Source organism: Leucopleurus acutus (assembly GCF_964270905.1).
Source record: "Leucopleurus acutus genome assembly, chromosome: 12".
NCBI classification, from domain to species: Eukaryota; Metazoa; Chordata; class Mammalia; order Artiodactyla; family Delphinidae; genus Leucopleurus; species Leucopleurus acutus.
The window spans coordinates 83,284,163-83,305,581 of NC_139154.1; the positions used below are offsets into that span (position 1 = coordinate 83,284,163).

At 43.9% G+C, this 21,419-nt stretch overlaps 1 protein-coding gene across 3 annotated transcripts in view; it reads right to left on the reverse strand.

Moving 5' to 3' along the window:
* SPRED2 (sprouty related EVH1 domain containing 2) overlaps positions 1 to 21,419 on the reverse strand; it is a 126,300-nt gene that overhangs the window by 33,001 nt on the left and 71,880 nt on the right. For 2 of the 3 annotated variants that reach the window (XM_082851391.1, XM_082851390.1), the window contains exon 3: positions 1,656 to 1,833. In XM_082851391.1, coding sequence (XP_082707517.1) covers positions 1,656 to 1,833 — 178 coding nt within the window. Of the gene's footprint in view, positions 1 to 1,655; positions 2,173 to 21,419 lie in introns of those variants that run through there. The other variant, XM_082851389.1, reaches the window with a different exon arrangement.

The following is a 21,419-nucleotide window of genomic DNA, read 5'->3' on the forward strand; positions in this document are numbered from 1 at the left end:
CCCTGGTGGTCCAGTGGTTAAGACTGCGCACTTCCACTGCAGGGGGCAAGGGTTCGATCCCTGGTCGGGGAACTAAGATCCCACATGCCATGTGGCCCAAAAAAACAAAACAAAACCACACCACACCACACACACAGATATAAAACTGTTTACGAGCTCTGATTACAGCTAGGTAAAAATAAAAATACGCACAAAGGGAAAAAAAACTATATCAAAGGGCTACAGGTGGTTATGCACATGCGACTTTGGCTCAGTTTGGGGTCAGAGTGACAGGGTATCAAATACTGGCTCCCGGCCCCCAAGATGGGTCATCCAGAACAAGGAGTCTTTCTGAATCTTAGTTTCTTCAGTTATAGCTATACAGGCTACTGTAAGGATACAATGATACATCTCAACTAAAGGGCTAGCATTGTACTCAGCCCTTAGGTAAATGCTGGCTAAAAGGTAGTTATTTTACTTTTCCTTGTTAGTGTGGTTACATTGCCTTTATTGTGAATATCTTATAAACAAGAATGTTTTAATTATTTGACTATTAGGTAAGGAATTTCTTGAATGGCCATGTTTCTTAAAATGAGCTACATTCTCCCTTTAAATTTTCATTCATTTCATTTTCAGAAATGAATCAAGTGTGAAAATACCATTTCTGTTAATCCATATATAACATTTAGAAATTGTTCTGCCTTATTTTGTAACCTTTATAAACATTAAGAAGTGGTTGCAGAAGAAGATTAAGTTTGTATACTCAGCACATAAAACTCAACACATGCCGCTGTCAAGGGTCTCAAATGTACCACTGACTTATTCCTGTGGTGTCTTTGTATTTTCTCTGTTGAGATCCTGCACATTTTGAATCAATGGTTGGCTTTGGAGTATACATTCCAGGATCGAATACAGATAGGAGCATGTTCTCCCAGATTCAAGGCCACCAATTAAAAATAGACAATTTTCCTTCGTATCATAGATTCCTTCATAACAAAGAACTGGACAACCAGTCCCTCCATGAAACTATGTTATAAACTATCAACGCCCCCATCTTTGTGAGATAATGATTACTCTCCAAAGTGCCTATTTTTAAGCATGTAGAATTATTACACAGGAGTGTGATGCCGCTGCTTTTTGTTACTTTCTTTTCCCAAAAGTGTTTTATTCATTAGCTTATGCAATAGAAGCTGCAGTATTTTTGAGATAAACATTTATTTAGAAGTAACGTCAGATGACACTTCCTCTTTGCATTCTATCTCTCACCATCCAAACCTTGATGGCATGCTCCATGAATAAACCCAATGTTTAAAAAAACTCTGACTTTACAGCTCACTACGATGTGATTCATAATAAAGAGCATACTTTCATTTTGAACATCTTGTTACAGTGACAGAAAGACAGCTTAATTAATCAAGACGCAAATAAGACAGCCAAATGCACGGCTTCTAAGCATCTGAGTTATACGGTGTGTAGTAAAAAGTGACTTCACTGAAAAGCCAAGGTTAGGTTTTGCAATTTGGCGCCAGCCCCGTGAGTTCTAACTTTGGAAGCTCTTGCAAGAGTCTGAAGTCAGAGAAAGAAGGAAAAATATACCTACAGGAAAAGGGCTATGATTTAATGTCAAGAAATCAGTCGTTGCTAATTTAACCCACGCGTTGCACGTCTGCCATTACCAGTTTGTCTTTCTGTCGTTCACCATGGATGAGAAAGCCGCTTCGTCCATTGCCTTCGGGGTGCATGACCTTACAGACCCCCACGCGACTGATCCCGCCTCCTTCCTGTGGGAACCATCCCCCGCTGGAGTCATCTCTGGTCATAACCACAGCCTTGACGCGCACAATATAGCTGTCACTAAAACGACAACAACAAGAAGAATGGGGCATGACAATGGTCTGGAGCTGGAGGACACGTTTCACAGTGCAAGGGGACCATAGCCAGCATTTTTGGGACTCATCAAAAGAAAATCTACGCCTGGCAGCAACCTTAAAAGATAGCCTGTATCAATGTTCAGGGAAAAACCCAAACTCTTAAACTCAATATAAAAGTACGTTAAAAAAAAAAAAAAAAAAGACGCCCAGTCATTAAAAAATATTTGTGAATCTTTGAGAATGTATGCAAGCATAACATTCTCCAGTTTCTAGGTGGACATATTAATAATAAAACGAATGAACTTCTATCTACAGTTTGGCATCTATAAGTTCGGAAAGACGAATCTATTAACTTAAGAGGACATTATGGTTTCAACCCTTAAAACTTGGTTTATAATGAATGACCAAGCCTTAACATTTTATAAGGATAATAATCTTCTGATTTAGCGTTAAGTAGACGATAGCCCACTCCTAAATCACAAATTCACGGTGCGATCATTTATATTTCAGTTCAAATACCCTTTACACATGTGTAGCCTTCTGTTTATGATTTTATTTTTTCCTGTCTAAACTTTGATTTCGCAATAAGCTCCTTTGCACATTGGCCAAAAATCCTCTTTCTCCTCCAGAGACCAACTCTAGCTTCTTTTCATTCTTCATCACTTTTCCGAAACTTATTTGGATTTTCGGCAAGGCCATTAAATTCTCACTTGCTGTTTTCTTTCTTGGAACAACATTGCTTTTTTTAATCCTTCAAACATACATCCCCATCTTCTACATGCCAGGCACTGTACCGGATTCTAGGGAAACAAAGATGCAGAGTAACATAGAACCCTCTCTTTCTACGCACCCCAGGCCCAGTGCTCAGAGCCTAGCCGGGCAACCTCCGATCTTCCAAACACCACTCAGACCGTCCCTCTGCCCCACATCCTTCACCTCACTCACCTGCAAAGGCAAAGCTACCCAGGTTCCCTACCACCCCCTGCAGCTCACCCACTACTGTGACCCAGCTCCCCTCCCACTGTGCCCCTGGGACTCAAGGGCCAACATCCCCCTTTACTTCCTAAACCCTTCCTTTCACACTTGTTTTTCTTGTGGTAAAATACACGTAATGGAACGTTTATTTTAGCCATTTGAAGTGTACCATTCCATGGCATCAAGTACATTCACTGTTCTGCAACCATCACCAGAACATCAACCAACCATTTCCAGAACTTTTTTCATCTTCCCAAACTGAAACGCTGTACCCTTCAACACTAACTCCCCATCTTACTCCCGGTCTCTATGAATCTGACTACTCCAGGTACGTCTTGTAAGTTCCTTTCACTTTCTTAACCTAAATGAAAATGCTCTCTGGCTGAGTCACGTGGCCCACTCGTGTGGCTGCCTTCTCTCTCCTGCACCCTTCCCCCACTCAGCCTAGATGGGGGGGTAGGGTAGCCACCTCTACCGCAGGCTATCGGCACTCTCTCCAGTTCCTCTGAAGCTCACAAGTCTGACCGTGCCCCCTTCCTCAGACCTCTGGTCACCTCTCCTCATTCCTTGAAGAGGTTAGCACGTGCGCTTACTGTCCCTCCATTTCTTCACCATGACCCCTGGCGTGATTCTTCGTCGTTTCATCATTCACCCAGAGGATCCTTCCAGTTCTCTGACCTCGCAGTTTCTGGAACTCTTCTCCTTCAATGTCCTTGTCTCAGCCACCCAGGCCTAGGTCACTCTCTTGACCTTGTCAGTCTTAAGCATCGCGCTCTCCAGCCACCATCTCCCTATGGTGCAGCTCACACTCTCTAGATTCCAATAATTCTTCAGCTCCCCAGGGCCAACAGTCTATTGTGCCCTGTTCTCCGCACCCTCATGTTCTCAACCCAACTTAAGTTCCACGGTCTATCATGATACTCTTGCAGAAAACCTAAACGTTTGCCTTCTCTGAAGTTGCCCAGTGAAACTCCAAACCCTGGTGAAATCCTACCATCTACTTAACTCCATGCCCTCACTCAGGCTGCTGCACATGGTCAGAGGGAAAGACCCCGCTCTACTATGCTCGTAGGTCTACTTTTGAAGTCCTAAGCACTAAACTCAAGTGGGTCTACCCAGCTTCCCATCCCCAAGAAGACTGTTTCATATGTCCTCCTGCCCCCTCCCTCTCAGATGATGGACAAGCATGCTTTAATTTCACTGAGAAAACAGACACACTCAGAAGAGACCTTGCACCGGCACCCACTAGCACACCTAGTACTTGGTACCAGTATTTGCTGCCTCCCCTCCTTTAACTGTGCCTAAACGATCCATGATCTAAGCCAGGGCCAACGACTCCACTTAAATATTTTCCATGTGCTAACAGTGCCCCAATTCACATTTCCATACCCAGACCTCTTCCCTAAGCTTCAGATCAGTAAAGCCAACTGCCTGTGTGATTTCTCTGCTTTGGCATCTAGTGGTCACCTCAGTTAACACGTTTAAGACTGAACTCGTGATTCCCAACTGGCTCTTCCTTTGAAATATATCCAGAACACTTCTCTGACGACTGCAACAGTCTCCTAACTGGCCTCCTTACTTCCCATACCTGCCCAACTTTCTAAGAAAGTCGAAAGGTAAGTCAGATTACGACATTCTATTCAAACTCTCCAAAAGCTTCTTATATCACTCCGAGTAAGAGTCAACATCTAGTGCATATCTTACTCTCCTCCTTGCTCATCCCACTTCAGTCCCATTGGCCTTGATGGTCCTCTGCATTAAGCACCCTACCTCAGGGCCTTTGCACTCGTTATTTCCTTCCTTCTCTTCAAACCCCATTTCCCACTCTTCTTTCTACACACCAACTAGGCTCATTTCCTTAATTCATTCGGGTCTCTGTCCAGGGTTATTTCATTAGAGAAGATTTCTCCGTCCACTTTATATAAAGCAGCACCCTCTACCCCTCTTACATCTTCTCACCGTGCTTTGTCTCTCTACATTTTACTAAATCAACATCTGCCCTGTTTGCCCACTTTTCCCAACCAGGACGTAAACTCCATGAGAGCAGGGACTTTGCCCTTTTTGTTTCCTGCTATATCCTTAGAACCTAGAGTGATGTCTTTCATGTAGTAGGTCGAGGAATGAATGGATTAAATAGACAATATTTGTAAACAGGTTTTAAAAAATTATTTGTAGCTAAGAAAATCTCTGAGAAAATATAGTGTTCAATACTCATTTGCTTATGAGCCACAACGGCTTAACTGGGATAGGCTAAAGATTTCCTTTTCATTAACAGGAAAATTGAATTTAAAAAGTCACGTGGTTTCTATCATTAATCCATTCACCTCAGGATTCAACACGCATATTCCTTTAGATGAGAGAGATTAAGAACATTTTATAATATCTGTTTAGTTACATACACACAATTTGAGAATACGCTCCCCCCACATTCCCCATTTATTCTAGAAAAACTAAGGGTTCCCAGGATGTGTAATTCTCTAGTATGAAACACAGCTTTCTCAAATCGTCTGTGAATGTACCGTGGGTTCGGCCCAACAGGAAATGGCCAAGGTGAGTAACTGAAACTCTACACGCCTCTTGCTAAAACATGCTTTTACTTTTATTTTGTTGCGGCTGTGTGCTCTTCTCCCTTCCTTTGAAGGGATTAAGTAAACACGAAAAAGGGAAGTTTGCATTATTTATGTTGGTGCCATAAACTTATTTCCAGAGAGTATCATTTATTAGAGATTCAAACAAATACCCCAGCCCCTGGCTTCCAGACGACAGGGGCTCTTCATTTTGGCCTTTGTGGTCTGCAGCATCCTCTTTTCCTGCCCTGATTCCTTCCATGCCCGTTCCCGAGGGCACAGATTTCTCTGTGGTGCGCTTCTCTATGGTCACACCAGTCTAACAGCTGAACACCAGGTCAACTGTTAATACTGGTGTAACTGATTAGGACCTGGTGTTGAGGGTGGGGAAAAGAAGCCCCCCATCTCCTCTGGCAGCAACCCCAATAGCCAGCATTAACTGAGGCGAGTGACTATTGGAAACAAGGCAGGGGGATAAAGTGTTGCACTAAAAGCTGCGACGGCTGTCTGCATAATCCAGCTGCATGGCCGCATGCCAACTGCTTCCTATCCGTGGTGTATTTACGTTATTCAGGCACTCACCCCGCCCAGAACAGAAAGGACAATGAACTCTACTACCGAAAAGGTATAAAGAAGGAAGAAACTCCCTTCCCACCCTCCCTGCCTCTTTCTGGAAAGAATTAAACAACATGCTTAAGCCAGATGCGGGGGTTTGTCTGTGGGGTGCGGGATGAAGCAGGAGAGGCGAAAGCAGATGCATTTCTTCACGTGCACAAGAAAAATGCTGCAGGTACGCTTTAGAAAATTCCCCCAAACGCTACTGTCAACAACAACAATCACCTCATGCTTCTGAAAGTTTCAACTGTTCAATTGGTGTAACTGATTAGGACCTGGTGAAGTTCCAGGCGTGGGTCCAAACACAAACTGAATGGAGCCCTCCCTAGTGTCTGAACTTGAGTTAAACTGACCCTCAGAGTCAATGTCATTACAAATGGTGTTTGACCACCACCCGAACACCACTACATTCTTTATATGCATTTTGAGTAAAACTGGCTTTTTCAAATTGGGCTGGGGATCTGGCCCAACGTGGCTCCTTGAAGGACAAAGCTTTGCACTCCCCACATGCAGCCTTATTTGTAAAAACAGGACTTGCTGTCCTGCAATCACTCAACATGCAACAGAGGTCGGTGACAGCCCATGGCAGGATGGGGAGGGAGAGAAAGAACAATTTTAAAGCTAGATTTTTGTTTTGGGGTGCTGATTCCAAGGTGGCACAAGTAGTTTTGCATCTCAGGCATTTCTGTTCTAAGCTGTTCTCCCCAGAGTCAAAGCAGGCCCTGTCTGGGCCACGTTACAGAAGTAAACAAAGGGATTGTAGGAAACAGTGATGAGGCAGCATTGTGTCCGTAAAGAATGTTCAAAGCCAGACAGGTCAGCACTGCCTTGACCTTCTCAGCAGCTGAAGAAGCCTCTTTTTGAGCTTCAGTTTCCTCATTTGCAAAACACGAAGAAGAAGCTTACACCGTGCTGGGATGTCCTGAGGGTTAAAGGCAGTAACTGAGGTCCAGTGCCTGATACAAAGAAGCTTGGTCAACTGTAGCCATCATAATTATTTTTGCTGAAAGGCTGACTTTAATTACGAAAGCAGGTCCTTTAAAGACAAGCCTTTCTGGCCCATGATGACTGGGTTTCCTGACTGCCTGCCTTTTTTAGCTGTCGGAGAACGGGGTGGCAGGGAGGCCTGTTGGGCCTTGGACAGCAGGAGAGCATCCAAAACGGACCTCCAGCAATGATTAATGCAAGGCCGATTTATAAAGAACAGGTCTGAGCCTACATTTCAGGCACACCTGTAGGGAAGCAGTCCGTCTACCATGTGGGAACTGGCGGCGCTCTGCTCCTCTGGCTCTCCCACTGGCTTCAGAGATAGAGCCTGGAACTTTGACATCCACCATAAATACTCCCCCCGCCCCCGCCCCCACACAGCCAGCCCTTATCTGATCACAGGGCCCCTTTATCTCTCCATTATGCTAAACATTACATTCACTTCCTCCCAGGCCTCTTTTCCATCCTTCTCCACTTCACCAGACCTTGAGAGGGATTAGTCCAGATCGCCGCCTGTCAGGCTCCCTTTTGGTCCCAGCACAACCGCGAGCCGCCAGCTGAGCCAAATATAACGCCACGTCCTCCAGGGGGACGAGGACCACTCTTCACTGTAATCACACGCCCGGCCCACCCCCAGTCTTCCTTGAGCCTATAGATTTCAAAAAGCTCTTTGATTTAATCGAATTGTTATGTGTATATAAAGTATTACATGTATGTGTAAAACGTATGTGTGTGAAATACATGTGTCTTGTCATCTTTTTCAAAAGGATCAACAAAATATTTCGGCAGAATCAAATGAGTTGAGGAGCCAAAGAGACTGGTCATATTCTATTTAAAAGGGTGGTGGTTTCTTGAGTTTTAGTAGGTATCAACTACTTAAGAATTTTTTTTAAAGTAGGCTACGCTGGTTTTAGAAATTTATATAATCCAAACTTTATAAAGTTTGGAAAGGAAAGCTGTACATAATGGAGTTTTATGCATGGTGGAAACGTGGTTTTCAGCTCTGTACAAGCCCCTACAGGTAGAACACTAGCTCTGCCCGCTTCCTGTCAAACAAAATGTGTGTTGTTTGTATGGTTAGGCCATTACAGGCAACAGTGGTAAGAAAAGCATCTAGACGTGCGAGACCCCACAGGAGCCAGTTCTGGGGAAGGCACCTGGCTCTCCTCTCAAATGCAAATGAGCAGCCACTACGAAGCAGAGAAGGACTTTTCTGAACATTATGTGTTTGCTTCTTAAAGAGAACTGGCTGGCATGATATCAGAGTTGGGGGAGCTAAAAAGTGGGCTAAGACCACTCAAGAAAAAGGCTTCCCCACAGTTAACTTAACACCCATGAAATCAGCCATGAAGTACACTTGACGGAGAGTCGTCTTGGAAACAGCCCTACCCCCGTATCTGCTAGTAAGAGAATCCAGGTACCTCGAACAGGTACTGACACCATAACTTTGCATGCATGGCACCAAGGCCCTCTGCCAGGGACCAGATTCACCCAGAGAAGAAAGCAGGCTCTTCATCCAATCTTCATAGTGTCCCTGCATTTCTGAGATGCTGCAGCTCATCTTGCCCATGCAGAGTCATTGCCCCAGACGATACAGCAGAGCTTTTATGTGTTTTATCTTTGTGATCAATGTATGCAGTTTTGAAATGGCATGTAATGAGTTTTCAGAATGGAACCCCAATATATAACATGGTACCTGGAAGGTGGTGGGTGCTTGCCTTGCAATGGGGACTGGGGATGTAACCTTCATCCAGAAACTAACTGGGCGGAAAGCAGGGGTTCCTGCTTATACTGTGGAGTGTGAATAGGTTTTCCTCCTTTACTATGTGCTGGGCTCAGAATCTGGGAGTGAAGATAACTAGAAAATGTTTTAGGAATCCCCACTTTATTATTATTTTTGGCCATGCCACACGGCTTGTGGGATCTTAGTTCCCCGACCAGGGACTGAACTCGGGCCCTTGGCAGTGAAAGTGCAGAGTCCTAACCACTGGACCACCAGGGAATTCCCTAGGAATCCCCACTTTAATCCTGCATCACAGCTAGTAAGGTCTGCTGTCCTGCAAGGTCACTAGAGCCCTCCCTGTCCAAGTTCCACCCTGAGCCAGAGGGGGAGGCATGGGGCGTGCTTATTCTCATCCTCACATGCCCCATATAAGCCCAGCACCTTTGTTGTTCAGGCTCCCTAGCTACCCTGAAGCATATAAATAGACCTACTCACCCACACACTATTTTATAGTGCATGTATTAAAAGGGGTTGTTTTCTCCATTACTACGAAGGACACTGCCAGCATGACTAATATTTGAAATAGGAATGATCCTTAAATTTATTAACTTATAAATAATTCCTTAGAACCAATCCTAGGAAGTTGAAGTTTATTAGACATGGGCCTCTAGTACTTTTATTTTCCTACTTAAACTTTAATACAATAACTCTCCTCTAGAATAACCACTGCAAACTCGTTTCTATGAGCTACTGTTTCCATCATTCAAAATAAATGCCCCTACCTTGTTTATAATATTATGTACAATACTTTCCTTTACATTACAATGTGCATTTTCCAATCTCCAAGTGCTTCCTCACACTTTCAGGCCACAAGAGCCAGAGTAGCATGTACACCGAAAATCATTCTCTGGCACGTGGAGCTGAAACACACACCCTGCAGACGTCCATGGGAATGGACACCCTGCCAGCTGTCCCAAGTGGAGGGTACTTGCTGTTCATGGGTCCTGTGACCCTTAATGGCCAAGAAAAGGAAATGAAGCCAAGACACAAAGGAATAAAGATCAGGGCTGGAAGTTAAACATGTAAGCTTGACAGATGCTTAAGAGGCCTGTGAGGAAATAGTTGAGGAAATACCAGAGGCAGTTAGGGGTCCTCTGACATCCCCACAGCCTGGAAACACTGACCAGAGAGCACTCTGGTGAGCTAGAAAACCCTACAGCTGGCGAGGCAAGTCAGAGCTTCTCGTGGCCCCCAATCCCTCACCTCAGTGACAGCCCCAATTCCAAGGGCAAACCTTCACACGCTGAACGGGAGGTGGTGATACCCACGGCAGCGCCCAGGTACGCTGGAGGTTATCTTACAAAACACTGGTTTTGGGGTTTCCTTCTCAGCAAGGTTTACAAAGTTATATTAGAATCACTCCACTGTACTGTCTTTAAAACACAATTTAGGGCTTCCCTGGTGGTGCAGTGGTTAAGAATCTGCCTGCCAATGCAAGGGACACGGGTTCGGGCCCTGGTCCGGGAAGATCCCACATGTCGTGGAGCAACTAAGCCCGTGTGCCACAACTACTGAGCTCACGTGCACTACTGAAGCCCACACGCGTAGAGCCCACGCTCCGCCACAAGAGAAGCCACCGCAATGAGAAGCCCATGCACCGCAATGAAGAGTAGCCCCCGCTCGCCGCAACTAGAGAAAGCCTGCGCACAGCAACGAAGACCCAACGCAGCGCCCCCCCCCCAAAATAATAAAAAACCCACAAGTTAAAATTTAACCTCTAAGCTTTCCTCACCTGTAGTTTGAACAAGCATAAATCCTCCACAGGAAAAGAGTGATTCAGCTGGATTATACTTCTGTTGCTCTCGATTTTTTTTTTCCCCTTTTGGAAAAATCGTTTAACCAAAACCTTTTGATTTTACTTATTTAATATATCCAATATGTCTTAAGGATGGAGCTATAGTTCTTTTTTTTCTTCAACAAAAAACCCTTTCCTACCTACATTTAAATTCAGAACTTAAATTCAGAAACCACAAGAATACTATTGATAAATATATAATATCCACAATGATGGATCACTTATAACTGGGGCACAATAAAGATAAAGGCATTAGAGCTGTTATGCTAATGTACAACCTAAAACCATAACACCGGGCAGGGTTAAACCTGGGCAATAAAGTGTTGGCTGAAGTAAATCTTAGCACCCGAAGGCAATTTTAGAAGACAGATTTTTTTAATGGCTCTTTGGCAACTCTCCCTGTGTCAATATAACTTTCCCGAGCAACTATCTCTTGAGGTAAGTAACGGACCCAGCTGGGAGAAGCAAGACCCGGCTGAGGTCAAGCCTGGAGAGATAGGGCAGGACAGGCATGGTAGCTTATTGTACAATTGGTGAAGAAAGGAATCATTTTTTCTTGAAATCTGAAGATTACTTGCTCTAATCTCTACTAATAGCAGAAATCCTAATTTCCCCACCCTGTGGATCCAGGGAACTGGAGATTCCTGGGCATATGGGCCCCTTAAATCCTAGGTGGGTTTCCTGGTTGACAGACCACTCCGGACCTCTGTATCCTTATTTGTCAAGTATCTCTACAGTGGATAATTACCTTAATAGGAGGCTCTGGAATGCATTTTAAATTATTTTTGAGTTTTAGGGGCTTCCCAGGTGGTGCAGTGGTTAAAAATCCACCTGCCAATGCAGGGGACACAGGTTAGAACCCTAGTCTGGGAAGATCTCACACGCTGTGGAGCAACTAAGCCCATGTGCCACAACTACTGAGCCTGCGCCCTAGAGCCCGCGAGCCACAACTGAAGCCTGCGCGCCTAGAGCCCATGCTCCGCAACAAGAGAAGCCACCGCAATAAGAAGCCTGTGCGGCACAAAGAAGAGTAGCCCCCGCTCAGCAACAAAAGACCCAACGCAGCCACAAATAATAAATAAATTAATTAATTAAAAAAAAATTTTTTTGAGTTTTAAAACACTGGCTCCAGAAAATTAACTCACACGACCCTCTACCACGAACAAAAATCCTTCGATTTGGAAGTAAATATAATACAATTAAAAACAATTTTTAATTTACAATCCCACTGAATTCAACAAAGTTAAAAAAATTTTTGGAAAAGATTTCTTTTTAAAAACTCAGCATCAAATGATTCTCTGCGGTGCCTCAGATGAGGATTATGTTAGCACAAGGGGGATAATTCCATTTTAGACTCTTCCTTTCAAGGCAAATCTCCTTCACCAGGCAAGGCTGCCAGACCCACCTAGACGTGTCTGCATCCTGCCTCCACTCCTCGTTCCTTTTACCTGTACATCCAGGAACCATATCTGCTGTAGATAGTTACTGAAATAACAAATAAATATATCCATGTATCTGTGTTTTATTTTAATGTGAATTCTACCATAGCCTTATACACAGATTCTCTAACATGGTTAACGTGGATATTTTAAGATCACCTGAAACATTTTAGGAAATCACAGTAAGATTTTATCACAACAGTTCATTAACATTAAAGGCAATCGATGGGAGATTTCTGAGTTATTCTCAAAAATCATCAAAACACGAACAACTCTGACATGAATAAGCCACTTTAAAAAATGAAATTTATCTTATTCAAACCAAGATAGAATGAATCTGCTTCTTACAGACTGAAATGGTTCTGTCCTAAAGGGTGAGTTTCAGGGTGATCACACAGTGCGAAGTGGGGACAGGAGTCCTGGTAGGCGAGAGGCCAAAGTCTGCATCTAGGTTTATGATTTTGCTTTTATTGTCTGCTGCTTTGCTGAGCCCAGAGTTCAGTGGGGTTCATAATTAATCAAGATCAAAGGATTACCAACTTGAAACAAACAAAATAACCCACAGCTAAAGAACCCTTTCTTCTCCTATGTTTTTCTCCAAAAGCAATTAATTTTCTTTGACTTTCCCTCTGTTTTACACACCCTTCCAAAAATGGTATTTACGATCCACATTTAAACCCCCAAAGGTCAGCTAATGGAAATGTGAGATTACTAAACAAAATTAACTCTCACCACATTAAAGTACACATGTAATAGAAAAATTGGTACTTCAAAACACAAACGGCAAAGGGAGTTGTTTAAAGTTAATAATCTCCAATTCAGGTCTTTAAATCGCAGCCCTTGAACTTCTGTGCCTGACTATCTCAGAAATCTTCGCTTTCTAACAAATTAGAGAAAACAAAAAGGAAGAGAGTGATTAATGATCACATGCTGAATTGATCAGGAGAAGCACACCATATCTGCAACTTACTTTGAAATGCATAAAAAAATAACAGGGTGTCTCAGATGGACCGAGGGATGGATGGATAGATTATGTGGGTGATAAAGCGGTCGAAGTAAAATACTAGTTTGCAGGCTGGAGCTGGTGGGTGTTGACCGTATACTTCTTTCAACTTTTCTGAAACACTTGAAGATATAAGGAGAAAGAGAAAATTTAGTGCTAGATTCTAAATGGAGATCAACACTAAACCTAGAAGATGCTGACAAAGGTACTGAAAAGTCTGGTTACTTCTCCTCACGTGATCCAGGACACATTTTCCTTTTTTTTACCTGTCACCTACCACCCTCCGCTCCAAAGCAAACCATGGTCAAAAGGTTAGGAAACTACTTTATCAACCTATGTTGATACCAAATTTTAAAGCTATAAAATCCTCTACAAGCCAGTCTTTAATAAGACCTGTTCTCAAAAGGAGGTGATAATTTCGCCCACAGGGAGGAAGGTCAGCATGTCCTGTTAGCGACAGGCTGACTGGAGCGTGATCCACTGGACACGGACACCCTTTCAGGAGGCAAGAATTACCAATTCATTTAATTCCTTTTCTTCTAGGATTCTGCCGCCTCCCTCATCAGAGATGAAAAGCTGAACAAACAAATAAAGCGCATGTGTTCTCCCTGAAGAATTCTGGACCTCTTCCTTTCCCAGGCAGAGACTAGAAGGCCTGCACGGAGAGCTTAGGTCTTCAATTATCACTGGTGAAGAGCCACACAAGTTAGTTACTCGCTTTTTAAGCTAGAAAGAATCGTAGAAATTATCTACTCCAGACCCCTCACTCAGATGGAAGAATTAAAATCCAGACTGGAGGGTTTCCCTGGTGGTGCAGTGGTTGAGAATCTGCCTGCTAATGCAGGGGACACAGGTTCGAGCCCTGGTCTGGGAAGATCCCACATGCCGCAGAGCAACTAGGCCCGTGAGCCACAACTACTGAGCCTGCGCTCCGCAACAAGGGAGGCCGCGAGAGTGAGAGGCCCGCGCACCGCGATGAAGAGCGGCCCCCTCTTGCCACCACTAGAGAAAGCCCTCGCACAGAAACGAAGACTCAAAACAGCAAAAATAAATAAATTAATTAATAAACTCCTACCTCCAACATCTTCTTAAAAAAAAAAAATCCAGACCGGAGAAGGGACTTGTCCAAGGTCACTGGCATTAGGGACAGATAAAGAACTAAGATCCAATCTCCAAACAACACTCCCAGACTCCCCACGCTTTGTTTTAAAGGGGTCCAGAATTGTGGCCAAGGTCTCATAGCTCAGCTAGGTCATCCAGAGGTTATAAGAGAGGTTATTCTCATGGGTCTCTTAAAATGTACTGGATGGACAACTGATTGTCAAAGGAATCAAAGAGCAAATATCACTAACATAGCCGCGCGCAAAAATGGCAGAGCTGGGGGTGGGGCTGGGAAGTCCTCCCCAGTTTGGCAAAGTTTCACACCAACGGAGGCAAATCCTCATTTTTGGATCCACAGGGTGTAGCTAGTGCCCCACGTCAGCAGACTTGACCTCTGTGGCACAACTCCTTCTCACTCCTGGCTGAGACACCCCAGACCCACTAAGCCCCAGTTTGTTCATGTATAAAATGAGGGAGGGGGCCCAATGACCTTTGAGGTCCCTTTTCAACTTTGGCCTCTTTATAACTTTGTGTTAAAAAAAACCACATGGCCGTAAAGTCATGCCAGAGGACTTAGCAAATATTCTACAAAAGCATATCAGAAAACTTTCAGCAGTGAAATGCAACCGAAAACATCTTTCGAATTGAAGAAAAACTCTGAAACCACAAAGACCTGAAACCATGACGAACTAACAGATAGGCTCCCTCAGTGCAAGTGGTATTATGCAATTATAAAGCTCCCAGGAGCAAAGCTGGGCTATCAAAGTACTATGAGAAAAGCAAGAAAATGATGAAAGTTGCGTTTTAATAAGTTCCTTTGAACAAAATAGGTACAACCTAGCCATCCGGCTGGGATTACACATCCACAAATGCGAGATTCTCCTTAGCCACAATGGAAGAAAATCGCCAAGACATACTTATGGAGCAAATTCAGGCAAAAAAGAGAAGAGAAATTGTCTCTTTTCTCCCAAACAGTTCATCCTATAAGCTTTATCATTTGACTCAAGACAGCCACTCCAGTACCAATCTTCACTACTTTCAGAGAGAAAGAGGGAAAATGTTAAGAAAAAGCAATGAAGCAATTGCTTAACTTAAAAATGGGGAGAGACATTTACTCGTAGGCCTTTGATAAAGAAACTCTGTGTACTTCAGGTTTCCCATTGGGTCCAGGCTGCTTCAATGTCACAAATGAGCTCTGGTCAAAGTTTTCTTGTCGGGGCTTCCCTGGTGGTGCAGTGGTTGAGAATCTGCCTGCTAATGCAGGGGACACGGGTTCGCGCCCTGGTCTGGGAGGATCCCACATGCCGCGGAGCAACTAGGCCCGTGAGCCACAACTACTGAGCCTGCGCGTCTGGAGCCTGTGCTCCGCAACAAGAGAGGCCGCGATAGTGAGAGGCCCGCGCACCGCGATGAAGAGTGGCCCCTGCTCGCTGCAACTAGAGAAAGCCCGCGTGCAGAAACGAAGACCAAACACAGCAAAAGTAAATAAGTTAATTAATAAACTCCTACCCCCAACATCTTAAAAAAAAAAAAAGTTTACTTGTAAATCAGTTGTTTGAAACGAGAACGTGATTTCCCCACGGAACAACCTAAAAGGGTGAGCAGTAGGATTCCCAGTTCGGTCCATGGAAGCCTAATCAATTCCTAAAATACCTGAATCACAGGCCTATTCCCAAATGGTTTTGACTGCCCGCTGACCATCTCAACAGAAGCCTGTTTCCCTCCTCTGGTGGAACAGCCAGTTTTCGGCTGGGTTTTGCCATGAGTTTTCCTCCCTGGGTGTGGGGTGCAGGAGAAAGGGCAAGCAAGGAGAAGCTCTTAAACTCTTCATTTTGGCTGCATTTTGGGTCCCTGGAATTTGGCACTACCGGATCTTGAAGAGGGCAGAAAAGAGCCAGCCTGACGATCGCCTGCTAATAAGGCTGAGAAATCTTTACATCTATGCAAGCAGCAGACAAACCAAACAGAAAGCACGTAAGGTACCCAAACTCACAATGACTGGTTTAAATGCAGTGTGACAATGGTACCAGTACCAGCGCTTTAGGAATGCCAAACAAGCGTCCCTGGGGAAACTGTTCTTTTTTTTTTTTTTTTTTAATAAATTTATTTATTTTATTTTTGGCTGCGTTGGGTCTTTGTTGCTGCACACGGGCTTTCTCTCTAGTTGCGGCGAGCGGGGACTACTCTTCGTTGCAGTGCACGGGCTTCTCACTGCGGTGGCTTCTCCTGTTGCGGAGCACGGGCTGTAGGCGCGTGGGCTTCAGTAGTTGCAGTACACGGGCTCACTAGTTGTGGCTCGCGGGCCCTAGAGCACAGGCTCAGTAGTTGTGGCGCACGGGCTTAGTTGTTCCGCAGCATGTGGGATCTTCCCGGACCAGGGATCGAACCCATGTCCCCCTGAATTGGCAGGCGGATTCTTAACCACTGCGCCACCAGGGAAACCCTGTTCTTTTATGATGGCGATGACTGCCAGTGAGCAGTTAGAAAGGCAGCCACAAGGCAAGGCTCACAGGATCAACACGCAGCAGCGACTCGACTAGTTCTTGATTTATACATAGAGGGACAGGATTTGACCTACGAGGGCAATTTCCTTCTGAGATATTACAAAACAGAGCCATCCTCTTGGTACACGTGCTTCCATTCAGTTTCTCTCCTGCCATAAAAGAACTGGGGGGTAAGGAGAATGTGTGGGCCAACTAGCTAGGAAGCTGGCTCACAGTTTCACACCATCTTCTTAAAATGTGGTTTCATTTGTAGGAGAGTATTCTAGTCTGATCTCAGAAAGAACTCCCAAGGAACATGAGAGATAATTAGGAAGACTAATAGCCATTTGATTTTAAGACTCATGATCTTCACGGATAATCGAGAGCCTCGGAGGCTAATAAGCTGCTGAATATGGACTTTCCTGGCTACCACCAACATGCTTGCTCCAGGGAGCCCGACCAAGCTATTGGTCATGCGTTCAGCGGTAGCTAAAGACCACTGCCTGAGGGAAGTCAATCCAGCAGCCAGGGCCCACTTCTAGCAGCGAGCTTTACAGGCAAGGTGGCGGTCTGTGTGGCCCAACAGATGCAACTACACTACCACGAAGCCGTGCTGTGGCTGCAGGCTGCCATCTAGTATCAGGAAGAAAGGATGAAAGGGCTTCTGTCTGAATGCCTGATCGAGAGGAACTCCTCACAGCCCAGCTCATTCACCAGTGCTTCAGCAACCTCTCAGGACCTAGCCCACCCCTAGGGAAGTCACAATCCCCGAAGGGAGCCACCTGGACTGAAAATTGCTCCACACCCAGCAAATTCCCACAGTGAGAAACTCGGTATATGGAAGCTCTTGGGTGAACTGAAAAGGCTAAACACAGAGTGATGTGACACGATGGCACTTTTTCTCGTGTGTTTGCATATAGGGAATTAACCCTCACATTTATTGAAGGTCAACTCCTATCTCAAAAGGCAATTAATTTCACATCCACGGTTCACTGAAGTATTACTCACAATAGCCAAGAGGTGGAAATTACCTAAATGTCCATCAGGGGACGATGAAAAAAGAAAATACATACAACAGAATCTTTTTCAGCTTTAAGAAAAGGAAGAAATCCTGTCGTATGTTACAACATGGATGAACTTTAAGGACATTAAGCTAAGTGAAATAAGCCAGTTCAAAAAGACAAACACTGCATGATTCCACTTTTAAATTCCATTATCTAAAGTAGTCAAACTCATAGAAACAGAAAGTAGAATGGTGGTTGTGAAGAGCTGGGGTAGGGGGATATGGGAGTTGTTTAATGGGTATAGTTTCAGTTTTTCAGGATGAAAAGGTTTCAGAGATGTGCTGTACAATAACGTACATGTAGTTAACACTAATACACTGGACACTTACAAATGGTTAAGATGGTAAATTTTATGCTATGTGTTTTGCCACACACACACAAAGTCAATTAATTTGAGAAATAAAAAGGGGCCACTTGAAATAGGTATACTCAAGAAGGACCCCAAATTCATAAATTTGGGACTTTGGCTAAAGAACATTTCTATTGTCCTTAGGTAAACATTACCTCTATTTTAAAAAAACCACAAAACTCTCCTCTAATGATGAATGTAGCATATGTCCATTGTGCAAACTACATACATTATAACCACGCTTTGATTTAAGAAATATTCTTCTATACTGTGAGGAATGATTAACAAACTACAAGACCTTCTCACGGTAACTATAAAAGATTCTGTCACTTATCACTAATATAGTTATAAGTGACAGAATCTCTAAAAATATTTATTTATTAACATCTTTATTGGGGTATAATTGCTTTACAATGGTGTGTTAGTTTCTGCTTTATAACAATGTGAATCAGTTATACATATACATATGTCCGCATATCTCTTCCCTCTTAAAAATATTTTTTATGATTAGTACCTTTTTATTTCTTCTATACCAGCCTCAGTTTTTAAAATTATTTAAAACACACACAAACACACACACACACACTCACTCACAAGGATTTTCTAATGGTTCCATTTCTTCAACACGGGGGCTAGTGTTTTTTTGTTTGTTTTTTTTTTTTTAGTATTTTTCAAAGCAGAAAAAGGGGCTGTTTTCTTTTTCTTTGGAATGAGCTCCTGCCAGATTTTGCACACTGCAGTTCTTTGGCAATGTGATGAGAACACATGCCCACCCACAGACACTAATTCTGCTCCTCACTCTTCCCAAGCAGCCTCTATGACACATGCTGTCTATACTCCATTTGATGGAATTCAAGAGGCCCAGTCAAACAGCAGGCCCCGCAGGGCCGGAGCAACGGCAGGCAACCCATCTCTTCCACGGGATGGGCACAAGGAATGAATGTTTAAAATAAACCACAAAAAAGCCAAACCCAACTTGTACGTCCCCAATCTGAAAATCTTTACAACTCTATGAATTAACACTGAAAATGAAAAGTCATCTCTTGGGTTGAAATCTGGAAAGAGATAGTATCTGGCTGTGGTTCCTCGCACAGAGCTCTGTGAAGACAGTGCAGCAAACTCTCCGAGCTGCTCAAGAGGGTGCTCAAGGAAGGCAGCCTGTCCTGCAAGCCAGCAGCTTTCTAAGAGGGTGGAATCGCCATCCTGGCACCAAGGCATTTGCTTGCTCTTTGGTGATTATCAGTCATGAAGAAATGCTGGTGATTAAGAATCCAACTATGAATGGGCATGGCTTCCATTAACTGTCCCTCATCTGTCCTAAGGCAATCTGGGCATAGACGACAATGCAAACAGGTTGTCAGCAAACTTATACCTGGAAGAATGCTCAGGACTAATAAGAGTCCATACTGGTTTGATGACAGAGTGGTCATTCACCCCGTTCACAGGTCCTTAAGAGCAGGGGTTGATGCCCTAAGGCTGTTCTGTACCTGTCTCTGGCTTTTCTGAGCCACATGAGAAAGTTGATATTCCCAGATAACAATACAAGATTTATCTATAAGTGCTATTAATCCCACCCACTGTGTAGGCAGAGTGGCCATAAACCCCGGATGTGGGGAGGACAGTGTAACAGCAGAACAGTGGGCAAAGGACAACAGGCAACGGACAGGTCCAGCTCTCCCCCGGGGGCTACGGTTACAACCACGCATCTATAAATCATCCACCAAGTACAGAAGAACAGACTGCAAACGCACTGAACAGGTCTCTCTAAATACAAATAAGTATTTTTAAATGTTGATAGATAACGTATAGTATTTTGAAAGGATTACTGAATTCATTATAGCCTTGAGTCATTAGAATATAATTTTAGCCGATGCTAAAAAGGGGAGGGGTCTTCAAAACTCAAAGATTGACAAAGACTGTCCTTGGTGTTTACTAATCTGTGCCACTAAAATATCCAGGACGCTCTAAGCTTTCAGGATTCACCCTCCCTGACTGCCACTCCCCGCAAGGAAGAAGGGGAAAAAAATCCTTTGTCCCAGGTTGTCGGTCTACTTGGCTCAGAAGACACGGCCACCGAAACTATCAAATGAATTTTTGAGTAGGGCAGTTCTTTCTTTGATATGAGAGCCGTCCAAGAAATGATAGATTCTGAAGAACCAGAAGGGAAGAGCTAAAAGTTGCTTCTACAAATAACCATCAGTGGCTCCGGCTAATCCACGAATGAAAAACCCAGGAGGAAACTGTTGCCTATAATGATGGATCCCCACTGAAGAGGGAATGAAAGCAAGGACAGGGCTGGGCCCGGATCACAGCATTTTCAAATGTGACACTACCCAGCGCAGAGCTCTGAACAAGGGCAGCGTCTCACTCAATATCTATCAATCGCTTCCAAGTTGAACGATGGGAAACCCACGGTACCAACTGCGCTCTGTATCCCCTCTCCCTCAAAAGGAAAAGAAGGAATCTGAAAACCACGTGGTCACTCTGGACTGAGGCTCTTGGGGCTTACATCCAAGGGGCTCCCAAAGGCTGCCACAACCCCAGGGGTGACTACAGAGATCAATATGCCCTGAGGGTGAAAAGTAACCAAAGCCGAAAGAAATCACGCTGCCCTGAAATAATGCGGACAGGACCTGAGTTAGTCTCAACTGCACCAATCACAGGAGACCAAGGCCTTTTCACAGACATAGAAAAACGCCAATAAATCAAGAACTTTAAATGAAATGTTTTTATATACCTGCCTGTAATACTTTCTGTAGGCCTCAAGGAAAAACAGATATCAAAACCTAAGATTTTAGGGGTAAGACAGGAATAAAGACACAGACCTACTAGAGAACGGACTTGACGATATGGGGAGGGGGAAGGGTAAGCTGGGACGAAGTGAGAGAGTGGCATGGACATACATACACTACCAAATGTAAAATAGATAGCTAGTGGGAAGCAGCCGCATAGCACAGGGAGATCAGCTCCGTGCTTTGTGACTACCTGGAGGGGTGGGATAGGGAGGGTGGGAGGGAGGGAGAGGCAAGAGGGAAGAGATATGGGGATATATGTATGTGTATAACTGATTCACTTTGTTATAAAGCAGAAACTAACACACCATTGTAAAGCAGTTATACTCCAATAAAGATGTAAAAAAAATTTTAAAAAGATGTTAAAAAAAAACCCTAAGATTTTAGCGAAATCAGGGCAAATTAGCTCATCTCCCCTTAATTCACATTATTTAGTCACATTATTTTTCTGATGACTTTTGACAAAATGAGCCCTGGGCTGAGTGTGGCATCCACCAAAGCTCCAAGAGACCCCCGTTCACTGTAAGATGGCAAAATTCAGGCTTTAGTTCAAGCTACATTTCTAAAGTAGCTTTTCTTCCATGACTTTAAAAAAAAATGTTAATGAGAAGGAATG